Source organism: Pipra filicauda, unplaced genomic scaffold (genome assembly GCF_003945595.2).
Source record: "Pipra filicauda isolate LSUMZ 115617 unplaced genomic scaffold, ASM394559v2 scaffold24_size8852520_pilon, whole genome shotgun sequence".
Lineage (NCBI taxonomy): Eukaryota > Metazoa > Chordata > Aves > Passeriformes > Pipridae > Pipra > Pipra filicauda.
The window spans coordinates 5,691,678-5,718,224 of NW_024104365.1; the positions used below are offsets into that span (position 1 = coordinate 5,691,678).

At 38.7% G+C, this 26,547-nt stretch overlaps 1 protein-coding gene across 1 annotated transcript; it reads right to left on the reverse strand.

Moving 5' to 3' along the window:
- Positions 1-5,111: 5,111 nt before the first annotated feature.
- Positions 5,112-26,403, reverse strand: LURAP1L (leucine rich adaptor protein 1 like). The gene is made up of 2 exons (XM_027744930.2): positions 25,926-26,403; positions 5,112-6,072 (listed from the first exon to the last, which is right to left on the reverse strand). The coding sequence occupies exons 1-2, from the start codon at positions 26,112-26,114 to the stop codon at positions 5,698-5,700; spliced, it is 564 nt and encodes a 187-aa protein (XP_027600731.1). The 5' UTR covers positions 26,115-26,403; the 3' UTR covers positions 5,112-5,697.
- Between the last annotated feature and the right edge of the window lie 144 nt (positions 26,404-26,547).

Below are 26,547 nucleotides of genomic sequence, written 5' to 3' on the forward strand. Positions count from 1 at the left end.
AATACTGATTTTCCAGATAAGCCATACACTATTGTTTAGACATTCATCCGGTAAGATGATGGGAACACTTCTGACAGCAAAACTTGAAAAAAGAATTAACCAAGTAATTTTATATGAATAATCTCACATATAACATTTATTGTTCTCTTTCTGTAGTGTAGGTTCTTGGAAATTAACTTGGAATGCAAAAAAATAATCTTTAAGAGTCAAAACAGAGTTTTTCTTTCTTCAAAATGAAATAGTAGCAATAGCCATATTGCCAATAATAAATAGTTTACAACTAAAATTTCTAAAGCTTAAAACCTATTTTTAATTCAGTATTCCAGTGCATCCTCTTACTGCTCTTACAATTTTAAATACTTCTGACAAAACCTCACATAATGCCATCTGTAAAAAGTAAACTACTTTTTGGGTTTTAGTGATATAATACAGATTGAAGACAAATGCTGTCTCCAGCAACATTAAAGAGAAACACAGTATACTATAAGACAGACCTAACACAAAAAGATGTTTATTTTATTGTGTACTTTGTCCTTTGAGTTCATAATTCATAAATCAAAATTTACTGTGTTCTTACATTAAAGTTTTCCTTCAGAAAATCAAAGCAGTATCCTTTCTAAACTAAAAGGTTTCAGTGGTCTCATAGGTTTCTAGAAGATGAACAATGCTGCCATTATGCGAAAGGGTTTTAAAGGACTACAATGTTACAGCTGTCAGCTATAAAATTTTCGACCCAGTAATGCTGATAAGTTTGCACTGAGGATAAGTGTTCCCAGATAAAAGCATGATTTCATACCTTTGGGCTCAATCTGCTGTTTTGTCTCTATATGAATATCAGACAAAAATGGGCGGGGGGGGAATTAAAAAATTGCTCAGGAATACCAAAACAGTTTTTGCAGCTTATTTTTGAAACAAACAAACAAACACCAAAAAACCAACCCCCTCAAAAAACCAACAAAACAATAACCCATCCCTCAACTCAAAATTCAATCATTAGTATTTATTATCATATATTTGTTTCTTGTAGTTCCCTAATTGTATATAGAAGACACATCTTTTCAAATATCCTATTTTGAGACTGAGCCAAGGAAACCAAGCAAGATAGTAGGGAAATGTCAGTCCTGAAGACCAAACTAGTGGTATGCCATAGCATAGAAAATTTCATGGGGGAAAAAATAAATTGTTTTATTTTCACTCTAGACATACTTAGTAGGGAAACTTAATCTTTGGCCAATGGGAGGGTCAAGTGCTGGCAGCATTAATCTCTTTTTAAGTTATGTAAGGGAAAAGCTGCTGTTTGTTTCAAGGCAGGATGCTCTTATACTGTTTCTATAGTCAATTCATAGGTATTCTGAGAAAGACAAACTTTCTGAAAGAGAGCACATCTAAAGCAAAACAAAGCCTCCTTTGCTGTACAGTGATTGATGTTTCTGCTTGTCTTATGTTTACTGGGTATATGTTAATTCTTTATATCAAAGACACATCTTTTAGACTTGGTTCAGAAGTGTTGGCAAGATGAAAAATACTAGCACAGGCTTTTTCGACAGCTTAGTAACTGCTTAAGATTACTGAACAAAACCCCCACAGTTTCTCAGTCACTTATATAGGGTTATATGAGATGCAGCTACATGGTGTAACCAGACATAACTTCAGACTGCACTTCACCCAGCTTGACTAACTAGTTCTCTTTTTCAAAGGGAAATGCAGAGAAAGATTTTTGAAACTTCAAATGACAGTTCTACAGTACTTCCAGCATTTTACCACTCCCTTCAAAAGTTAGGTCTCATTTTAAGTTACACCAGATTTCTGCTTTTTTAAGTCATCTTGTTTCTATTCATAGAATAATGGTAGTTCGTCTTCCAAACGCAGAGATGCTGCTCTGTCTTTGGTCTCCTAGTGCAGTGTTTCAGGCCTTCTGATGGAAGATGGAAGAGCTCCTGCTTGGTTCTTCACACTTTCACAGCATTTGTGGAGACATAGTCGTGCAACCTTGAGATCAATAGTAGACCTGGCAGCTGGCAGAGAGATTTCAAAGAATTTTAATTGCTCCTTTGAAAGTGCCTCAAAACTTCATAACTATACTGTCTTGGCAGAATCTTTAAAGAACTGCAGTTTTCAGATGTGAAAATATAAGCTTCCCCCCCACTTCAGTAGTTTGCTTGTGAACCAGAGCATATTCATTTACTAGCTGGTTCCTATTATTAACAGGAAAGATTCATTTTAAAACAGAAAGCATACTCAATTTACCTTATTTTTGACTGTCCCTTATTGTCTCTGAATCACACAGGTTCCATAGTGGAATGTCTTTCAAAGACAAAACTACAGTAGTACGGAAATAAGAATGGACTGGGTGTTGCTCATCACCTGTGGTTTTACAAAGTTTCTTGAAATGGTTTGTCATGCATGAAAGCAAGCTGAGTGTCACAAGAGCCAAGGTGGTAGAAAGTGACACAGAATAATGAATTATATTTGCTATTTTTACACTTTTTTTAATACTGTTGCTTTTATCCATTTGAAACAAACACAGCTTTGTGTTTCTCTAAATCAGATAAAAAATTACAAAGAAGCCTATGCTAGAAGAGGGCATCCAGATCGCTTTTTACCACAAAAAGATTCTGCAAGACCAAGGTCAACCAGATAAAGAGGAAGCTAGAAGAAATATGCAAACTTTAAAACCAAAGTTGAAGACTCAATGTGAATACTTTTTTAATGAGCATTGAACATTTTCCATTGTCTAAACAGTCAAGTAGTAGTTCAGGTGTCAAAGCTATTTGACTAATTTTAAGAGATGATCAAATTTCATGATCTGTCTTAAGTGACAAGTCAGAGTAAATTACTGACTATGAAATCCTGTTAATGTAATTAAGGAATTTAAGTCAAACCTAAATCTCTGAAGTGTTCATGTTCTTGGATATCAGAAACAAACACCTGAAAATTCTTGTTTACTTCTAACAGTCTGCTGACACCTCTGTTTTGGCATTTGTACTCTTTCTCCACTTCCAGTCGAGATGTGGAGGAATAAAAGCTTCTAATCACATACAGCTTTTACGTCACCACTTCTAGTAGCGGGCTTTCCCCCCCCACCTTTGATTCCCATTTAAATGGACTTCTAAATCATAATGTGATAAATCTATCACTGATGTAATTACTCCTTATCCAGTATTCCAGCTGTGAAAGAGTGAATGACAGCTATAGACTATTTTCCTCGAAATAATTTCAGCGTAACTTGAGGGGATATTTGAGAACGTATGTTAAGAATATTCTTTAATTTTTTACACATTAGAAAAATTTTATGTGCGTCTTGGCCTACTGCCCAAAATCTCAGTTGAGGAAGAAAAGACTCTATATATTTCACATTCATTAGATTCAGAGGGAGTATATTTAACTTCCATGTCAAGCGATAAAGGTAGAAAAAACTTTCAAGATAGCCATACTTTTATATCAGGTATTTAGTTCTGTTCCTTAGATTAAAATAATTTAAAGTAGTAAAACCTATTTTGAATTCACATTTGAAGTTCTATTTAATCTTACACTGAGAAATAATTTTTCCCAACGTCTTTTAATTCAAACTTTTTTTTTTTTAAGTTACGTCCATCAGTCACAAACTTGGGAAGGAATTAAAAAAAAAAAAGTTAAGTCAGCATAGCATTGCTATTTGAGGGCTTGCCTCCATTTTTCTTCAAGCTATCTGAAATACCCAGGTTGATCTCAGAAGCAGAACTGAGAAGGCTCATTCTTGGAAACCACACATTTCTTCACTGCTTGAAGAAATCATGATGTCCAAAGCAAAACATACATGTCTTGGTTTTTAATTTTGAGGGACACAGACATCTTCTGTATTAAGAAGCAATGGAGCTAGCCCACAAAACACAAATTACCACTTTCAATTTCTTGATTTTCTACCTGTTCTTCACATTTAATGTTGCTCAAGACTGGACAAGACAGATCCATGGAAACATGGCTTGGAAGAGCAGAACCTTATCGGATTATTACTTTATCTCAGAATGAACTAAAATAACATACATCTGCTGCTGCATGTGCTAGTTTATCTGAGGAGAATAAGAAATCCGATTGGGAAAGATTTCAAGCATGGAGAGACATTTACGGAGCTTGAATGGACTGATATCTTATTGGACTGACTGTTATTCCCCAGTTTATCATTGATTTCATACTAAGTTTAATGTACCCTAATGTTATTCCCCTTTGTCCCTCAGATTTTCCCTCCAAAAGTTGTTTACTCCCCTGTTCTCCCCTGCTTTCCCGCTCCTCTGTCATGGATTGGCTGAGAGTTGCCGCAGTGCAGAGTGAGCCCCCGTTGGTCCCTTCCCTTGGATACCCACAAGTCACACCCACCTTTTCCCTGTCTCCCAATCCTGTCTCACCCTTGGTTGTCAGTCCCATGCACCTCCCCAGTTATGAATCCTCCCCTCAGACTTACCCTATACAAGTCCCTGTGTTCTCTTAATAAATCGGCATTGCACCCAGACCCTCAGCTGCATCTGAACCCTTTTGTGTGGTGCCGCGTCCCTACTCCTTTTCCCCTCGGGCCGTGGCATTTATCCCTTCAGAAAGTGTAAAAAAGTTCTTAAGTGGGACACTGCCTTTTACTTATCAAATATTACTTTCTTTGGTGAGGGAATTTCATGTTTACTGGCAGTAAGAATACTGCCAGACATGGCAAAACAGAACACTTTTAGATGATGTGTAAGTGTCAATACCTCTTTCACTATCTATACACTGGAAATACACATTCATTATGTGTTAAAGTGTCTAGTTCAATTCTATTTCTTTTATTCTAATTTTTTCTTACTGTAGAAGGATAAAGTCTTCAGGTGTTTATTATAATTCTGAAGCAGCTAAAATAAAATTTATCTTCTAGTTTTCTGCACAAAAGCATGAACCAGGAGACTTTCCACACAAGAGTTACTGCTTTAGTTCTCAGCTGTTTTTATCATAACTGACTAGCTGCAGCTCTCCACTGCACCAACAAGCACAAAAGGTTAAAGCAAACTCTTACTTGCAAATCAGTAACCAAAAGACAGCAGGACAACACTGCTGAATAAAAAAGCAAACTTAGAATTTAATGGCAAAATTAGACATGAGACATGGGAACATTGCAAAAAGAAAGAAATCCCACACAGAAAAGTCTAGGATACTTTATATTTCAAGTTAAAACAGCCTAACAGAACCAAATTTCATTGCTTATAAAAGAAAAATTATTTTTAGAGGTATTTTCAAGATTCAGATTTAAGGCTCAATAAAAACAGTGTCTTTGGAAAGACCAAACCTGGTAGTCAATAAAATTTATGGCAACATATATTTTTTAGAAGATATTTTATTGCTAACAAATACAAAATTGTTGCTCTCATCCCCTGATGTCTCATTTTAAAGATAAAGCTTTTTCTTCACCACTTTTAAAGACCTGTAAATACAGCACTGTAAAAAATGGAAACAAAAAAAACAGAAAGAAAAATTGTGACAATAAATTATGAAAAAGAAAATGTAAGGAGAAGAAAAGCCCAACCTATCAAGGAGAAAATGCATTAGAAGCAATGGAAAAGTTATGCAGTAGCATTGAAGTATCATAGTATGTTCTCCTTCCAAGAGAACTCTGGGGCTTTTGCACATGAAATAAAACAGCAGCAAAGAAAAAGGATAAGTACAAGTGCATTTGTGTCCCACTGGAACTTTTCCTTATTAACCAAAACAGTAGTACTCATCAGAATCAATTTTGGGATGCTTATGAAGAGGCTGTGGGTCCTCCGTAACAGAAGAATCACTGAACTTGTCCATATCTGAAGGGCTTTGGTGACCAGGGACATCATCCACTAAGGTGTCCAAATAACTCCCTACTGATATGCCATCCAGTCCATCACTACAGTCTTGTAAACTGTTACAGCTGTCATGGAGGGATGTCTCCTGACTTTCCAGCAAGCTGCACAGGCTGCCGCTCAAACTGCTGCCTCTACTGGCAATGGCCTTCTCTTCAATCATCCACTTGATTGATTCAATACTTTCATTGATGATAAGGAGCTGGCGCATAAGTTTCACATCAGTGGCTCGGAGATTAACCTATAATGCAAAAAGGATTAAAAAAATTACTCTTTTTTCTTCAAAATCAAACCAAATAGCAGGCTGGGGGCAAAGAATCGGTTAAAAGAAAACACATTAAAAAATCCAGCCAATCTAGAGCCAACCTACTTAAATACAAGTAAAAAAAAAATATATTGTTATACTAATGCTTTCAATGAAGGTCAAGTGGGAACCTAATCAGGCTACCTAAGCAGTCCATTAATGGGAACACTAGTCAATGACAATATTTATACACACACTGGTATGACGCTATTTAGATGAGAAACACAGCTAATATGACAACACTTGGGGACAGCTTTTCACTAATCAGAGAAGCAAGACACCAAGCCATTTCTATTTGCAATTACTCCAAGCTACTTGCAGCTACAGGCATCTAAGCATTCACCCAAAGTTATTTTTATTGGGTAACCTAAAATTTTCAGATGTGCATCATTTGGAAAAAAGCTTGTGGACATTCAACTTTTACTCACATTACTCCTGCGTTGATGTTATTATCTGCTGTATAAATGTCTGACTGTTAAAATACTGAACTTATTGAAAATATAAATTTCAATTATTTAAACCTATATTAGATGAAGGTGATGAGTTCACAGTCAAAAGAGCAACAATTTGCAATAAATAACTAAATAAAAAAATGGACATTAAGTACCAACTCCTACTTTCCCACTTAATTGTGGTGGTCGATGCATACACACAGAAGTGTTAATGGCAATGCACAGTGGAACATTGTGGTGTTGCATTTCACAGACAAACTTGAGTTAATCGACTTCATGTTTTCCTTAATAGGCTAACTATATAAGCCAATTTATAAGCAAGCCACTTCAGATGACAAATAAAGGTGAGGCCTAAGGGTTATATTCATTGCTGCTTTCTCTTAATCTGAAATATAACAAGTATTGGCAAAAAAAATCTATGACACCTTTGAACATCTTCACTCAATTGAGATATAAAGAAAAACACAAGTAAGATCTGTTACATCAGACAATAGATACTTTATGATATTCTCCATGTTGACAACTGTTATACAGAAAAATAGTACCCGTATTGTTCATACACAATGGACTGGAACGGAATCTGTATTCTCAGGAAGCAGAGACTGTATCTTGTTTTGCCGAGAGTACAATCTGAACATGGTTCTTTCCATACTCAAATGTCATATTCTCAGTACCCTAATTACATCGACCTGGTGCAGTTGTTCAAAAATCTATTTTAATGTATTTCTATTTTGCTAGATACTGCAGAAGATTGTACTGGCTGTAGCTGGGATGCTTCCTAGCAGCCAGTGCGATGCTGTGCTCTGTATCTGTGACTAAATCAATGTTGGTAGCACACCAGTGTTTCAGCAGTTGTCGAGCAGTGACTGCACAGCATCAAGGCCTTTTCTGTTTTTTACTCTGCACCCTCAGCGAGTAGACTGGGACAGAGAAAGATGTTTGGAGGGGACAGAGATGGGAAAGTTGACCAGAATGCACCAAAAGGATATTCCTTGCCATATAATATTGTGCTCAGCAATAAAACCTGTGCATTTGGTCTTTCCAATCCAGCTGTTGCTTGGCGACTGGCTGAGCATTGGTCTCCTGGCAGGACATAGTGCATCACTGACTTTGCATCACTTGTTTGGTTTTTTTTGATTTATTTCCTTGACTTTTTAAACTGTCTTCATTATTATGTATGAATTTTTCTTACTTTTGTTCTTCCATTTCTCTCCCCCTATCCCACTGGAAGAGGAGAGGGAAGTGAGTGGGCAGCTGGTGAGTGCTTAGTTACTGGTCAGGGTCAACCCAATGCAAAGATATTTCAAGCTTTGCCAGTAACAGACTGCCTAAGTAACTGTCATATGTATTCTCAGTTCCCTTCTCAAAATGACTTCTGAATTATTCTCAATCCAACATCCCAGGACTTAACACAGTTAACCTGGTACTGTGCAAAATGGCTTTACCATTCACAGTTTTAACAATACTGTCCAACTCTCATTGTTTCAGATGTGAGGTTATGAAAACAAATTGACCATTTTGTTGTTCTTCTGCACAAGCCAGTTCCTCTAGTCCTACTAATAAATCACTAGAAACCATTTGTTCAGCAACTAGGCTGTCATGAAAGCAGTAAATTACCCAGCTTCTCAAATGCAACTACAGACTTCAGCAACTTTCTGAATATAAGCAAGCTCGGAGACAAGTTTCCCAAAAGGCTGATTAAGAAAATGTTCAACAGAACTAGAACTAATATGACTCTAATGAAACAGTCCCTTCTAGATAAAGGGAATCTCATATATTTGAGATTCAGTTCACTGGAAATAATTTTTTGCTCTAAATACACCCACAGCTACATCCTTTTTGTGGAATAGCCTTACTGGAAGCAATTTTTTGCATTCCTGATTACTAGAGTTCTCCTCCTCCTAGCTACCATGTCATCCCAAGTCTCCCATATCAAGAGTGCGCTTTTCCTAAAGCAAACATTAAAAAGTAGTCCAAAAAGTGTCATCTTTCTTTAACATGGTTTACTTCATCATCTACTTGATAACACAAGAATGTCAAAATGACATTTCTTGCCCCTTATCAGCTTTAGCCCAGACACAATCACATTAGTTTTTAGTCACTTCCATGGCTGTAACCAATTTAAACAAATTTAACAATTTAAACAAATCAGTCCAAGATGGTTCAGCTAAAGGCACTAAACACAATAAAATATCACCATGTTTGACAGCTCCACTTGTTATGCACAGTAACAGGTAGTGCAGCAATACCATAGGGAAGGTGTGTATTAGCATAGATCAGTCCTCAGCAAAACTTGTGGTGTACAGAGGAAACGATTCATGATAAGAGAGCAAAAAATAAATTCTTGCTACAGGTTTTTACATATTTTTGCTAAATTTGTATAATTACAATAGTGCAGATCCACAGGAAGGATCGTAAATATTTAATATCAACAGCTAGTCACAGTAAGAGAAAATAACGAAATTAAAGTGACAGCATCTTTCAAGTAACACAGTCTGGTAGCACAGGTGGACAGATTAGCATTCAGACAGGACCAGATCTTTAGTCTGGAAGGGATAGCTGGTCTAAGCATCTGTCTGTGCCTCTCCCTCATACTTTTTGTTCTAACAAAATATTTCTTCCTTACGCAACTAGCCTTGCTTTTGGTCATCCATAATAATATGCACAACACTGGCTTATATATCCAAGAGAATTTATATTTACAAACCTATGGGTATTTGTGTACATATGTATGTACAGACATATACATATATTCATGCTATTTTTATATATACAGTGTTTTTAAAAAAGGACTTGACAAGGTTATTGTTTTTAGAATAAAACTCTTAACGACCAGGGCTGTTAACAAAGAAAATTATCGCTTCCTGGCCTTCACCCAATGTAGCGCATTAGCTGTCGCTAGACTGGTCACTTAGCTTTTGAATTAAAGTTGCACTTGCACTCAGAATATGGGCAAAATGGACTTGTGTTTTCCTGCTGCATGTTCTGTAGGCAGTTTCCAGTCTGGTCCAAATATAGCGAGTGCCGTTTCTTTCCAAAAATGACAAAGCTAAAAATTCTGTTCAATATAACCTTTAATATCTGAAAGCTCTTTGAAACTCTAGTTTCTTCTTGCAGATTACTTTCTTTTAAATTCCTGAGCTCACATGTTGCTGCTTCTTCTAATTACAGAGAGTCTGCAGGGATATTAGTGTCAATGACAAAATGTCATCTGAGGAAAAGATACTCCTAAGTTTATTTAAACCATTTTAGTTTCATTTTTTCCTCAACACTTTCATGTTGTGTGCTGTAAAGAGCTCCTTAGTAAAGAAATGAGTGAGCCTAAATAATAAGGTATTTCCTTCAAGACAAATCTTTTAGCCAGATCACAGTGAAATAAGTCCCTACAGTAAGGTACAAAATCTTATACTTACAAGTTAATGGATTCAGGGAGGTATTTAAGTCACTCATAACAGAAGTTCTGTTCTGTACAGGGTCTCGAGCAGGACTCAAACATGGATCTAGCGTTGGCTACTATGGAATCTATGTTCTAAAGAAGTATGAGTTTGGGCACATATTGCACTATAAATGGAAGTTGGATGGAGACAGTAGCAAAGTACAGTACTATACAGAAAGTCACTCAGAGGTTCAGTATGTGAGAAGTCTTGTAGAAGATAATGAATATGTGAAGAGGGTTAGATGAAGAGTCAATTCTATCTGTTGTTAAATGCTGCCATACCCATTTCTATTGCACCTTTTACAAACAGAATTTCTAACCAGGAGAACATTTCCATGCCAAGTAAGTGCATGACCACTACAGTTCAGGAATATTAATGCTACCGTTGTTTCATTTTTCTAGGATGTGTCAGTCACTCCTTCCCACTTTCCTATTCAATTTCCACTGTTGCCTATATCATTCAGGATGAACAGCTTGCCAGCTATGCCTACCTCCCCTTTCTTTTTTTAAAGGCAATTACCTCAGTTTTCCATGGAATAATGACTTCTATGAATTATTTTGAGATATAATTTTAAAAAAACCCTAAAAATTAATGTCCAAGTAATACTTTGTTTTGCATTCTCCAATGCCTCTTCTGTCAAAAAAACTAGCCTTCTCCCACTTTTTCCTGGTGTTACTTTTGCTATGACAAACACTGAATAACAATTTTTAAAGAAAATCAATTTACAAAGAGAAAGATGAGAGTGTGGAAAGTAAACACTGGTTAATAATATTGAATTATTCAAGCCTTATCAAGATACAAATATAATAAGCAGATATATAAGCACAAAAAACTGAACAATTAAACCTCATCAGCCAATTCTGTGAGAGAATATATATAACAAGCTAAAAAGGCCATAAACAATCTATTCAATGTCCAAGGTTCAGAACATGTGAATGCAAGCATTATTTAATTGGAGTCACCAAGTTAACATATTTACAACAAAGACAAGTGTGGTGACACACACAGAGGCTTTGTTTATTGGACAACCACCACAAAGCAAGAAGCATGCCACTTGAAGGTCAGCAAGCTCAAAATGGTACTACCACAGCTTCTTGATACCACTGAGTAGAAGAGAAGCTCTTTTTCCAGTTAACATGTCTAAAATAAAATAAACTCACAAACAACAGATAATGTCTGCTCCTTTAACACACAAGATGATTAACAAGCTGTGCAGGAGCTACATCTACTTTAATTAATACATATGCATCCGCGTGTCTTTAAACATCTTGCCTGCTTCTAAATTGTCTCACTGATTCAAAATATTTGCAGTGGTTTCCTCAAATAATGATGCTGCTTTAGGCAATGGTATTTCAGGATCAAGATGAAGAAATCAGAATGCCTAGGCTGACTTCTGAATTTGAACACAATCTTCAGCATCTCCCGTAAAAAAAAAATGGAGCTTTTTTTTACACAGTGTAAGAACATAAGTTTACTATCCTTAACTGCAAGGGATTATATCTGCACAGGTGAAACTGTAACTGCTTTTAGGAATGCTTCACATTCACTCCATAGCAAAGCCAACTAGCTCTGATTAATTCAGGCACTACAGTAATTCAGGCTAACCCAACCAACCTGACTGACACTGTATGTGAGCTCTCTCAAACAACAGAGATGTTGACCAAAGCCTGGCAGAGATGAGACTGTCAGTGAATTGAGGTAGGTGCTGCAGTGTTCATCATTAGGCCAGATGTCTCTGACTGTGATTTACCTCACAACTGATTTAGGTAAATAAAAGTTTGGTTAACAGTGATATATGTAGATCATCAGCTTTTTGTGGACCTGGTTTCTTTCATCATGGACTTGTTTCAAAATGTATTGCTGTAACATTTTCTCATTTATTTATTCCTGTTTTTTAGGCCTGTGGTAAACTTCAGACAATGAGAGAGCACATACAAAAGCTATGTGCTTATACAAAAGCTAAATTTATGTGATCCATTGATTTGTAGTTGCAGTGTGCTGATCTACTTTATTTCTGCAAAGTGAGTGAGTTACACTGACCTTTCTCAGCTGTACTTCCATTATGAGTCACAATAAAAACATTGTGGCTGGCTACAGAAGCAGTCTTAATCACTTGATTTTTGGCTTTTGCCAAAGAGATTGTTTATACTCTTGTTTCTCTTGAAGACTCAAAAAACCCTCATAGCAGTTTTTTAGGCAGCATTCATTACAATCACTGAAGTCCCAGCTGCTCAGAAAGTGAGCAGTCATTCAGTTTTCAGTCATTTGGTTTTCTGACTGCACCCTTTGCTACTTTGCTTCTTTAAACAGAAGCTCTAGCGTAGTCATCATCACCTGTTTCAAGGTGCTGCAGTCCAGTACAACCCTTCACCAAATGCTTCCAATAAATATTTCTGCAGGTCCTCCTGTAAAATTTAGCAGCCACATAACATAGTTTTGTGCACAATGATTTTTAACCAGGAAGGAGAGACCTTGTGATTCTCCATCGGCCAAAAAAGGATTCTCCTTCTGAAAGCAAAGCTTACCAGCTGATTAGCCAAAGCAAGGAAGCGAGCAGTCAAGCCTGAGCCACCACCAGAATAATCAGGAAGGCAGAGCAACTTAATCAGAGAGCAAGTTAACTCAGCAAGCAATGAGAGTAAATAACATAATTAACAGGTTCCAAGGACATTTCTTGCAAGTAAATGACTAAAATAGTATGGTTATCATCTGGTACAGGAAATTACAGTATTGGTGATTTACATTTCTCTTACAACACTGTATTTTAATATTTTAATTTATGCATAGTAATTGATTCCTCTCAGACTTGACGGGAAAATACATACTGCCAAGTTGTGCAACTGTTTAATCACATTATCTCAAAAAAAAGAAACAGTGGATCACAAGGCCTTTTTCCACCTCCTTGAAATATGCACAGTCCTTTTCTGTGGAGTGTGTGTGTGTGTAGCCTGTCATTTGCATTAATACCTTTGGTAGTAAAATATCAATGATTCAGATGAATCATTTGCTCAGTAGGGTACAATTCTTTTTTTTTTCATCATAATACAATTTGAGGTATCTTGTATGATTAAATGTAATAAAAAAAATCTCAGGAGGTATAGTGTCTTTTTGTTTGTTTGTTCTAGTTTTTTGGCTATCTTTTTATTTTACTATGAAAAAAGAAGGAACAATTTAAATATCTCCTAAGTAGACATGACAAGAATTATCAGAGAGAAACATGCTATACACCTCAGAGTAAGAAGGAGGAAAAAAATAAAGGTTAATCAGTTAAGTCCCTATTTCATGACCTCCTGTCCAAATTAAAATAAAATAAAATAAGATCTTTAAATATAGAAGTACCACAGAATTCATATAGAGAAACATCCAGCCTCATAAAGATGAATGAATGTAAAAGGAAGATCCTGATTCTTTTAAAACTTGGTTGAATTAACACGAAAAGGAGCAGTGAGGAAATGTAGGGGTTTGAGAAGAGCAAAAACTTCTAATGCTACTGTAAGGTTTTACCAAATGTTTCCAAATATCTCATGCTACTGTCATAAAAGCATCATCTGACCTTAGAGATGTATCTATGACAAAGGTGAAAATGTCCAGAACAATCCATAATATGGACCCACATACGTTGACAGACAAGATAATACCACTGCAAACATTCAGGTCAATATGAAGCGGTAATGTTTGGCTGTTGGTGTCAGAAAGTGTTACAGCAGATGGACGATCACAGCATCATTATTAAGTGTTCTGGACACCAGCCACAATACAGGACTGTATGTGTCACCCCACCAACATGAGACAGCTCTGGGGCTCAGTAGCATATATAATTTCTTTTATTTCATTGAATTTCACTCTCTGTCTTATGTTTGTCTTGACCAAAACATGCTCTTAAAAACACAATGCAAAAAATGGATAAAACATCTGCTCGTTTGGTTAATAATCACTCCAGACCTGTTCATCCCTTTAAAATTAATTATTTTTAATACTGGCACTGTGCAAGTATGCTCAAAAGCATATAACTAAAGTAAAAGTGAAAAAAGATAATGGGTTTTACTTATTCAAAATTTGAAGATATTGCTTTTACAGAGATAACACCAAATTTTGAAAATATTCAAAAACGTAAAAAAAACCCCAAACAAAATAAAACAAAAAACAACAAAAAATCTAACCACCCAACTTATTTCATTAAGTTAGAACTGAGAAATGACAATATTAATGCTGGAGACAAATCTGAAGTTTCTTGAAATTCAAGTCTGCTTCCACAATACCACTGGAAAGACACATACTATTAAAAAAAATTTAAAAATCTTTGTCTGAATCTCCCCAGAAGCCAAAATGGAATTCTGTTTGAAATAATTTTGTGTTCTTGGAGATGGGGTAGATCCTATTGAAAGCACATTTTTAATTTAACAACCAAAACTTTAGTAAAGGCAAACTCCCATCCTACTTACTTAAGGTTTATTTGGATAAGAATAAAAAAGAACTTCAAGACAGACCTGTAATTCTAAGTGATCACAGGTGCTCTTAGAACTGCTTTAACAGTATTCGAAAGTGATATGCTGATCACTGGGATTTTTTCCTATTAAAACATTATAAGCATTACATTTCCATGCTAAATATTTTAAAACTTATTGAATAAAAATGATTCAATATCTTATAAAATAAGGCTTTTTTTTTTTTTCTTTAAGTTTAATTTGTGCACTATTTAAAGTTGCATGTCTTTCAAATTCAGACTCATTTATTCTTTTAAATGTAAAACTTCATCCAAATCTTCCTACTGGTGTAATCACCATCCTCCTAAAATACGGTTCCTGTGCAGTCTTTATGCCTATCAGAAAGTACCAGCAAATTTTAGGTCTTTCAGATAAAATGAAGCTGAATATTTTGAGTCTTTCAAACAAAAACACCCTTTTAAACTTCCAGATATCTATAAAAAGTTAGCTTCTTTAGTTTTCTCTCATCCACTAAGAAGGTATCAAACAGCCAGCAGATAAGATGCATATAGAATCTATGGGTTAAAGATCTAGAAGCAAACAAGAGTTTAGAACCATCTCTAGCAAGCTGAAATGCTGAAATTGTCCAGCACAACTAGCAAAGTAGGTTGTTGAAAGTTGCGCTAGCTGCAGCTTTTGAGCCATCATGGATCAAAAAGCCATGTACCCCATTGTTTACTACAGAACACACTGCAGTACTCTGTTCTGCAGGTCACAAGGCGTGATTATCTAGGTAGAACAGTGAAAGCATACATTAACAATTAAACAAAGAAAAATCCTATACTTCCAGGGAAGGATATGAGAAGGTAGCAACAGCAATCAGTCATGAACTATAAACTTCAAGGCAAAATCAGGCACTGTAGGTACCAGTCTTTCTATATTATTTGAACTCTCCTCTGATCAATAACTATCATCCACACCATATAGTGCAGTCCTCAGCTTCTCCTGCACAACTCTAACTCATGTCATACTACTCTTTTTTAATTTAAACCTGTTCTTAATGAAGATCTCTACATAGAAGAGTACTGGGGCAGTGTAAAATGATTCTAATTCAGCAAAGAATATTAATCATAGCTATCAACGCAGTTACCAGAGGTATGAGTAGAGTGGGAAGGAATCAAGGTCATTAGTTATATTTCCCATTTCTCTTTCTACTGAGAAAATACTAGCTACTAAGCTAGTTGGGAAGCAGAAATAAGGTGCAAGACTTGCAACACATGGCTAGGAAAAGACGAACATGGCCTTTGCGAATAATCAAGGAACCTGGGAAATGAGAGAACTAGACAAGGAAAACCAGGACGCAAAAGGTTTGGATTAGAGAAGTTCAGTTGCATTTGAAAAGGGCTGGTTAGGACTCTTCTGAAGTAATTTTGTCAACTAAGTACAAATTAATGAAAATGAAACACAGAAGTAACAAAGCTTAAACATCATACTGTTGTTTTGGTTGCTTTTCTTTTTTGTCTGAAATGGGAGGACTGACGCTCTGCAGTGGTGAATGCATAAATAACTTTATGAATTGATCGTCACAGAGGGCTACTTTGTCTGGCTATGGGAAAAACACAAACCACGCTTCCACTCCAGTGCTCCAGTCACAACAACTAGTGCTAGATGCTAGCAAAGGAGGATGTAAATTCCATGGGCATTTGAAGAAACTTATAGTTGCTTTGGTATGCCAGTGGTACTATTCTTCTCCTGCTTTCTCCTCTGCTGTTGCAGGATTTACAATTCCTACAAACCCTGTAACACTAGGACCCTGCCACGGGCCACAACGTGAAACAAAAATATTTCAGTGTACAGCACAATTCTCCCAAGACATCTGGACAGACCACTAATAGTCACAGTGGTTGAAGTGCTCCTGTGAAGGCAAAATGCACTTGGAGCCAAAGAACAGGAGAAGATCTCTAAAAATTATCATTCTGGTTTCATATTTGCTCCTCTCACAGGTGTATAGTTTTGAGAAGTCTTTTAGAAAAATAGTCTACCATTGGAGTTTACAATGATTGAGTTCTCAAAGTTGTCATGTTTTTGCGCAGACCCATCCAAATCCTGTTTGTGAAAAGGATTGTTCAGTACCAAAACCAACATAAAACCACTACATTACCACTGTTTTATGATCATGCTCATTGGAGGACAACTTCAGGCTTTCAGTGTGGCTGGAACAGGCCTTCTCTGGCCACTCTTAAAAAGGTACATGTTAATCTCATTTCAGGAAGGATGCTAGATATTCAGAATCACAGCATCACAGAATACTTGGGGTTGTAAAGGACCTCTGGCGATCATCTAATCCAACCTCACTATTACAGCAGGTTGCACAGGATCATGTCAAGGTGGGGTTTGAAAACTTCCAGAGAGGTAAGACTCCACAACCTCTCTGGGCAGTGTGTTCCAGTGCTCAGTCACCCTCAAAGTAAAAAAGCTTTTCCTCATATTCAGATAGAACCTCCTGTGTGTCAGTTTGTGCCTGTCACCCCTTGTTCTGTCATAAATTAAAGTCTTTTCAGTAAACACTTAATATTTAGTCATGTCCAATGTCTGCTATGTCTCATAAGCATGTATCTGAGACAAAAAAAGCAGTGAAACAATTTCAAATACATTTCTTTAAACCAGTGGAAATTCTGTAGGAAGACAAAAAAATAGAAAATAATAGAAAACTGTAAAGCAACAAAGCTGTTCTATTTTTGTTTCTCGCTTAAGGTAAAAACCTGTGAGCTTGGAAACACTCAACATGTTACATTGTAATCCTTGGATATGTGTTTCCTTCTCTACCTAGAGAGAGGTTTCATGGCCAAAGTATAATGGTAGTAAAATTGCTCTCCTTCTGGAAGCATTTTAGTCATGAATGCAGCAAACAAAATTACAAATTAAGCCAGTAAAGTGTTTATAAGTGTTTATAAAATCTGAAACTCCCAGCAGCTAAATAGCAATTTAGCATTGCTTTACAGTCACTAAATATTTTCACTTCACCTGGCACTGCACCCAGCAGGGCCACACAATACTTGGAGTTTATTTTACAGCACAGTAAATGAAACAGGTAACTTCTCTAGCAGCTTCGCTAGTTTGTGTTTCCTGTTAATTAACAAATGTGCCATATCATTCCCTTGACAAAGGTATTAAGAAAGGCTAGTTGGTGGGGAAGGATGAGGATTGGATTGATGAAAGCAGGGTTGCACAGGTGTGCCACTATGCTCTTCTCTATGTTTATGGAAGCTCTAGGAGAGATTGCATATCCTAACAAAACAGAGTAGCTAATTTTAACATATACATATATATATATATACACACACACATATATATATATATATATACTCCCCAGTATATTCTCCTTATCTTCTCTTATGGAAGGAGGGAAACTTCCTTTGGAGCTACTTCAGGAGGGGAATCCTCAGACACATTCCACATGCTAATCCACAGGCATGCAGCAGAGGGACTCACCACTGGAAGACAGGACAGGTTATCTCTGAAATAACTGACCAAACTGACCATTCCAATAGGCTTCTAGATTTGAAGCTGTGTTGTTTATACCTTTCATAGCTGTAATACAAGATGGCTTACAGATCTCCTGGATGAATTTTGGTCACTTGTTTTGGTCACCGTTCAGATTTGGATTGGTTATCATGAACACAGGTAAAAGCTTATAATTAGAAGCCTCATTTATGAGAGTAAAAGCTCCATAACAAAGGCTACAAGTCTGTCTTCACATCAAAAAAGTTTCCCTTTTTGTTATGATGTTGTCCATAATTTTACAATCAGAGCTCTTCAACTTTACAAACAGTAATGTGAGAACCATCTCTTGGAACTGCTTATATGCAAGAAATCTAACTTCCATGCTTATAAATGTGGGTGAAAGTCCGTTAGAGAAATTGCACTCGATTTAATTGAATTCTAGCTGTTTTTCAACAGCTCGGACCCTCTGACTTTTTAGTCCTGTAACTTTATCCTTGTTTGTTCCAGATTCAAGTATCCAGCCTCTCTTCCAGGACATCAAGAGAAATAAAACACATAGGAAATAAACATGTCCATTGCAGGAAGTTTACTAGGTTTTGGCCTTGAGAGCAGAGAATAGACAAATAATCTTGTAACCTTTAAAACATGAATTGAAAGTGTATTCTTTTTCTTTAAGTATTTACTTTTAGGAAAAAGAAACTATTGAAGAGTAGAAATGCACTTGTTTGCCATCATCTCTGCTCAATATAGGTATTTAGTATTGTACATTTCAAGTTTTACCAGCTCACAGACAAAAGGTACTTTTAAAGAAAGCATCCACACAAAATTATGATGATCAAAGGGCTGGAGCATTGGCCATATGAGGAAAGACTACAGGTTCTTTCCTCCTTGGAGAAGAGAAGTCTTGGGGATGGGGATGTCTCATCACAGTATTCTAGTGCTACAAAGAGAACTAGGAGAGGCTTCATTTTAATACATGATAATTTTTTTTCAGTGATGACAACCAACCTCCTCATGTACGTGGAGGAGTCCCTGTTGCTGGAGGTTTTCAAAATGCAACTGGACAGAGTGCTCAATAGTCTCACCCAGACTCTGGGTCCTATGAAAGGTGAAACTAGACAATTTTTGGGCTCCCTTCACAGAATGGCCCTTCCATCCTAGGCTGTTCTACGAAAACCATGGTGTTTTGCTGATTTCATTAGAAAGTTTACAATCTATTTGCTAAAAGCTATCATAAACTGTAAAACTCTGTGCAGAAAGGCTTTAGTTTCCATGTCTTTCAATTGTCAGCAACCAGACTTTAAAAAGCAACTTCAAGGATTCTTCTATTCTTGAAAAAGTAATCATGAATGAATCATGAAATTATAATATATACTCTTTGAAATAAAGGCTGGCAGAAGTCTCACAGTACATGGGTAGTCTAACTGGAAGTCTTGACTGCAAGTTTCCCCAACACTGCTGTGACGATCCATACATGAGACAGGAGCGTATGTACCAAAGTATCTCACACTGATGCTACCAGGTAAGGTATCAGCAATGTTTCACACCCTGGGCCATTCAGCAGCTAATAATGTATGCACATATTCGTCTGTACTTCCTAGAGACTTAAACACTTCAGCATCTGCTACAGCTGAATAAGAACAGCCATAAGCACCAAGTGCAACGTGGAGACACTCCACAATTCAAATTCTTCTGCCCTACACTGGGTGAAATTTGCCAGTCAAAATATATGTTTAAATATGCATTAATTTAAATAATCTTGCTCAGCTCATCATTCCAGAGATGATCTGAAAAGGTGGAAAACCTGGTAAAGTGCTGGCACTTTGTTTAGGTTGCAATTTTTTCCTGTCAGATTTGATCATTTTCCCTAAGGATAAATCTACAAGTGCCTTTTAGCATGAGTATCCTGGTATCACTGCCCAATTTGCATTATATGTAAAAAATTACAAACTCCTTTACTACATCATGTGAGTTGGAGAGTATGGAGAGAACTTCCTAGCAAGATCCAGGATTACTACCTGTGGTGGGGGGAAACAGTTTTTCCCCCTGCAGTTATAAAATGGTAAAACCCCAGGGGGTGGTGACCCTTGAAGTTTTGAGGTTTTACCCAATGAGCAAAATATAAACATATCACAAGCAGAACAGAAGAGAAAGTAGTTGTAGTTGTGGTAGGAGAAGTAGCCATGTTGTGAAGCCACGAGGAGAAACAGCAGCAGCCCCACTGGGGGCTGGGCCCCCCCCAGCCCCCAGTGCGGGGGGCTACAGAGACTTGGAACAGTGTTAAGCTGGACTATGTATCTGTAGCTATGAGCTGGGGGATGTATCTCCACTGTGAGCTGCAGCAAGAGATACTGAAAAGCAGCGGCAGAGACAGCAGCGAACAGAGGCTATGGCTAAAAGCCAACAGATAAGAACTGAACCAGAGAAGCAGCAGCAAACAGCACGCAACCAAAGAAGACACAGAGTTGTCTGAGAGAGCCGAGGGAGAGCCAACAGCAGAGAAACAGAGCTGGGGTAAGAAACTGAAACCAAAAGACCCCAAACTCCTTGGAGACCCCTCACCTCCTAGAAGGGAGGGGTGAAGTGCAACATGCACTGCAGAGGAGCTGAAAAGCTCAAAGCGTCCTGGAAAGCTGGACCAGGACAGCCAAAGAAGTGCAGAGAGGGTGACCTTGGTCCCCCCCGCTGCTTGAGACAGAGTACAGGAGCTCTGGTAGAACTCTTGAGGCAAAGACTTTCAACTGAAAGCTGCCCGAGACGTTCTGACTCACTTCGTGATATGACCGTGGTGAAGCGAGTTTTGTCCCTGCTGGCAGTCCATGGGTGAGACCTTTGCTTGGAGTCGAAGGACAAGATGGGTGAAAGAAGACCCCCTTGTGTGTACTGGCAGAGATCCAGATCCAGATGCTGCATAAAAGGAAGAAAGACTGCTGCCCTAGAAAAACTGCTGCTCTGAGAGTGGAAAGGGATCTTTTTCCTTCTTCCCTCCTGGACTTTTATTTGGAGGGGAGAAGAGATTTGATCCATTGTAAATACTTATGTCATGGTAGAGATAGCTAAGACTGTATATAATGTATTGTAGTATTTATTTGTACAGTCATTGTAATATATATTCCCTTTCTCCCATTTTGAGTCTCGTGTGGTTGTCTGGAAAAAACCATCTCACATTGGGTTGAGATGTGGGAGGGGGCTAGGACTAGGGAATTGGATTTTTAGGGCTCTCAAACCATGACACTACCTTTTCCAGTGAACTTCAGGAGGACTTGGGGAAATAAGTTAATTTCCATTTTTGTATGTCTTTCTATTTCTAAGAGCCTCACTGAATAACTGCTCACGAATAAATGAAGGTTAATCAAACTGTCCTACACAGGCTTGAGGTTTAGCCACTAGTAATTTTATATTTAAGATTTTATCTTCAGTCAAGATTTTAAGCAAAAATTCTAATTAATCTAATAGAAACCCAGCATCTGATACACAGTTTTACATGGCTGACTAGGCACACTGAACCAGACTTGGCTTCAGTTAAGACAACTGATATTATCATACAAAATAGTGAAAGTAGCAGCCCGTACTTACAGCAAGTGATAAAAAGATGTTTCAAATTAGTTGTTGACTTTTTTTTTCTTTAAAGAAACTAATAAATGTAGACTCTCCCCCCAGCTGTGGATCTAATAAATCTGAAGCACTGTTCAAACTCTGTAGAGCTGGTAGAAGAGAGTGACAACAGCTTTTCCCTCCAACTTGCTTCTTCATTGACATGCTAAGGATATGTGAAAGAAACAAAACAAAATAAAATAAAACAAAACAAAACCACCAAAAAAAGCAACAAGAAAACAAAGCAAAACAAAACCAACACAAAACCCCAAGAACGACTGGCACCATAATGATTGTATTTGCCTTAATGACAGCCAGTAAAAGATGCTTTTACTTCTATTTCATTTTGTCAGGGATCAATGACAATTAGCCCTTAAAAAATAGTTATACTAAAAAAATAATAGAATGAGAAAGCATAGGAGTGTACCTCTATCTCAAATAGGTTTAGCCTAAATCTGGCATGCTCCACTCCTTGAAAATAGGATTGTTTCAATTTCTTTATCCTTCACTCTAAAAACTGCTGCACTCAGTATACCAATTTTGACTTTCAGACTCATAAACAGTATTTGATCCTCAACAGTGTTCACCAGAAGGATTCTCATTCAAAAGTCCCAGCGCTGCCATCCACCCCTCAATTCCAAGCCATGGCGTATCTTTTCTGCCTGATACATTTTTATGCAGAATATTTTTTTAATTATTGCATGTAATGCAGACTATATTCTTTAATTTTTTAGCTTTCAAAAAAGGCATTAAAAACTTGATTTTGGAAACTTTTGAATTTAAGGAAAAAAAACCAAAACCCACTCTCTTTCTTCAAATGTTAAGGAAAATCTCCCTTTGAGTAACCTCAGAACTTTTGAAGGAGAATTGAGGCTTTTGAAGCAGTATCATTTCAGGCTGCAGAATAAGCCTCACTGATTATTTACTGTAGTGCATAGCTGCTGAAGTTATATGTGTTGAATGGTGACCTCAGGAGCATGGTACACTAGAAAAAGGGCTGCAGCTATAAAGGGTTATTATTAATTCCCCAGTGGAACATTCCACCTAAAATACCACAGGGAAAAAAGAGCTTAACAGTAACATTGTGACAAATTTCATACTGAGTCAAGACCACATTAGCTAGTAGGAAGTACTCATTCCACTCTAGGCTGACCAGAGCACAGTGTTTTGACCTGCACTGGCAATTACATCTTGCTACTCTGGTAACTTTATGGCCTTTTAATTCAAAGGTTTTCAGCATACAACCCAGTCTCCATTGTGGCCTTGTTGGGGAAAGTGGAGGATAAGGAAAGGGAAGTAAGGCCAAACAGGTCTGCCTTTCTAGAAAGATAGTCTGTGGTGCTTTGTGTGTGATTGGAGTGACTATCAGCAAAACCAGGCTCGAGGGAAAAAGAACCATATGCTGTGAAGGAGCCTCAAGACCTTTACCCAGGAGGCATACAGTTGTCACACCACGCCCCCCCCCCCCCCAGTCTGTCAGGTACTGTAACTCACAGTCAAAACCAGCATTTCCAAGTCAAATATTGTAACTTTTTCCATATTTGACTAGAAAAGAAGAGCCTGAATAACCTTGTTTTGTATATGCTTACAAAAAGTTTGCCTCAAGTCTGAAACAAGCAAGCAAAAAAGAAACATAGATAGGTCTATCCAAAATTCAGCGATTGGGCTGCGGAATTTGCCATCATAGCACAACCAGAAAAAAACAGCTTGATGGATGACACTCGGTTTTCTAAGCTTCTAGTATGTTCCATTTTTTGCATTTTTTTACTACTGCAGCAAATATAAATTACTTTTCTATATGTTAAAGGCATCTTAGGCCATGCAGCAAAGCCAAAGAACAATAAATAAGATAGAGGTCTGAAATAAGAAGTTTTGACTGATATGCAGTAAAAGAGAAAAAAAAACATAGAAAGGAACCACAATTATTACCTGGTATTGTTCTTAAATTGATTAAATCTGCACAATGTAACAAAGAAAACTGCAGAGGGGAAAGTGACAGATTAAGACCATTAAGAAACTCTTAGGATAGAAGAAAATAGAAAAAATGGTAGAGACTAGAGACAAACCTCAGGAAGGTAGTTCACTTTCACGCTCTGGATTACAGAACACAGCTGAAAGCATGAATAAGATATAGACAGGGTAGTAATACTTCACAAATAGTCATCTTATTGGTGGTTTAATGTGTATACACAGACCGGAAGTCAAATGGGAAGAGATGCGTAACTGAATTCTCCTTGCTTACCAAGAGCAATGAGTTCAGATGCGAAAGGCAGTCAGTCATTGAAGTGACGAAGAACAGCAGAGGTCAAGGCTTTTGGAACTAAAACATGTTTATGCTTACGGCATGAAGGAAAAAGAGGGAAACTGGGTGGCAGGAGGAAGAAGAGGCAAATCGAAGATTGTGACATGAAACTTTTAAGTATGAAGTAGGTGAAGAGACCAACTTGAAAGGAAAGGGTGATATGGGCAACTCACTGGCATCCCCCTCCCTTAATAGGCCTAATTGTCATGATATGTCTAGACAGGCATGCTGAGAACTCTGGCTACCTTATTTGCTTCCTTTGCAGTCTGAGATCCCATACATTATAAGCTACCTGCAGGTCATTCTACAATATTGTGCAAGCTTAAAATTAAAAAATAAACATGAGATATGCTGACAGTGTGTTAATGCTAAACTGAAATTCCCAGTGATCATTAAACTAACAGCATAGAATCACAGAATTATGTTTGAAGGGATATTAAATATCACTAGTTCCAATCTTCCTGCCATGGGCAGGGACACCTTCCAAAAGATCAGGTTGCTGAAAGCCCTGTCCAACCTGGCCTTGAACACTGCTAGGGATGGAGCACCCACAATTTCTCTGGACAATCTATTTCAGTGCCCCACTACCCACTGAATAAAGAATTCCTTCCTAATATCTAATTTGAATCTCTCCTCTTTTATTTTAAAGCCATTCCCTCTTGTCCCATCACTACATGCCTTTGTAAACACTCCCTCTCTAGCTTTCTTCTTGGCCCTGTTTAGATACTGAAAGGTGCCTAAAAGGTCTCCACAGAATATGTTGATATCTTGATTTGTGTGTATCTCTTAAATAACCTGAAGCTCTACAATAGCAAGTGTGATTTATAAATTACCCCTCAAGATTAACATTACCTTTTTCGCTATTAACTCCCAAAATATCCATTCTCTTCCTCTTTTTGCTTAGCATTCTTCTTCTTTAAAAACACTTATGAACCCACACACCTTTTACTTATATCTATCCATCTATCTATGTGACATTGCACAGGGACTGAAGGTATGGCATTACAGTCGTTCACACAGATTGAGATTGATTTGTTTGCTGTAAACGGTTGAGTTCCAAGACTGTTGCACAAAGTTATCTCAACACATTGCCAGAAAAATCCTCATCCCAACATGATCAAATTTTATCCTGTGTTCAAATAAGCTTAGTGGCAGGAGCTATGGAAAGAACTGCTACTGAAAAGAGTTTTTTAGGACCTCACATAACAATTATTCCCTAATAAAAATAGAAGCTAATTGTGGCTGCAAATCTGAGGTACCCTGCATTGTCAAGATCGTATGTGCTGTGTTCACTAGGTGCTCACTTGCTTGCAAAGAGCATTCTTCTTGTTTGTCTTAAAAAATTAAGCCAGTTTTATGGCATCATCAAAAATAAATTTATTGAGATGGTGGCATACAAAGGAGGACAAGCGCCTGCATTAAGACAGTAAACAAGTTAAAAGTTCCAAACTACGAACACCTTAGTCCCATCACAGATCACTAGCAAAAAAAAGAGAAATCATTCCACCAAATTATAAATAGTTGTTCAAGAATTAGTGTGCATCATCTGTAGCCTGTTTGGAACTAATTAAGTCTCTGAAGATTGAAGTCCAGAAATCAAGTCCCTGAATTCTGGGCCAAATTTCCAGCCCCAAAATATCCCGTGTCTCCTTAGGTATTAGTCATCAGCAGGAAACAGGTGCGATGCAGAAAATGCACTTACAAAGGTGAGAGATAAGTGCATTCTTTCGTTTATTGGTACTCCAGCTTTCAGTACTTCTAACGAGCTGACAGAGGAACGGAAGCCAACAGCGAGTCACTGGCGAACTGCCACGCTGCGAGGGAAGGAACCGGCAAGTTCCTCATTCTACGCCGCTCCGCCGAGCAGCCTCCTGCCCTCCCGGCCCCGCAGCCCCCGCTGCCGCCCGGCCCCGCCGGGGGATGGATGCGAGGCGGCGGCTGCTCCCGGGTCAGGCAGCGCCTCTCCCAGGGCGGGCCGGCAGGGCAGGGGGAGCGCAGCGCCGTCCCCATCCCGGCCGGTGCCGCCGAGCGGGAGGCGGCGGAGCGTGAGGGCTGCGGCCGGCGCCCGGCTACTCACCATCTCCTGCCTCAGGAGCTGAAGTTTCGCCTCCAGACGGGCCAGAGCGGCGGCGCGGCGGTGCCGGGGGCCGGGGGCCGCGGCGGCGGGGCGGGCCGCGAGCTCCTCCCCGCGCAGGGGCCGCGCCAGGCTCTCGGGCACTTTGCGCCCCAGTTTCTGCTCGACGTCGCGGAGGTCAGGCGGCTCCATGGCTTGCCTGGCAGGGGCCCACGGCTGCGGCGGCGGCAGCGCCGGCTCTACCCGCGTCCGTCCGGCCGCTGCCGGGGCGCGGAGGCGCCGAGACCCACGGCGGCCGCGCCGCGTGGGGGACCCGCCGCGGGCTCGGGCATCTCCCGGGCACACCAGCCCCTGCCGCCCCCTCCCCGGCCCTGCTCTGCCGCCGCGGGGAAAGGCGACGGCGGGCAGGCGGGGGCGACGGTGGAAAACGGCTCTGCTCCGTGTGCGAGACCGCCAAGCACCCCGACAGCCGCCGGCCTGGGCAGCGCGACCCGAGTCATCGCGTCCCGCCCGGCTGCAACTTTAAAGCCGCTGGCAGGTGGAAGAGGCGCGGCGTGGCCCTCCCACCGCGGTGCCCGGACAAGAGGCGCGGCGCGGCCGCGGCCGCGGGGCGCCCCCGCACGGT

Bases quoted from the DNA above. Each gene is read 5' to 3' on its own strand.
- LURAP1L (XM_027744930.2), bottom strand. From the start codon at position 26,114: ATGGAGCCGCCTGACCTCCGCGACGTCGAGCAGAAACTGGGGCGCAAA. The intron at 6,073-25,925 runs GTGAGTAGCCGG...TTTGCATTATAG, and splicing joins AGCTCCTGAGGCAGGAGATG to GTTAATCTCCGAGCCACTGA.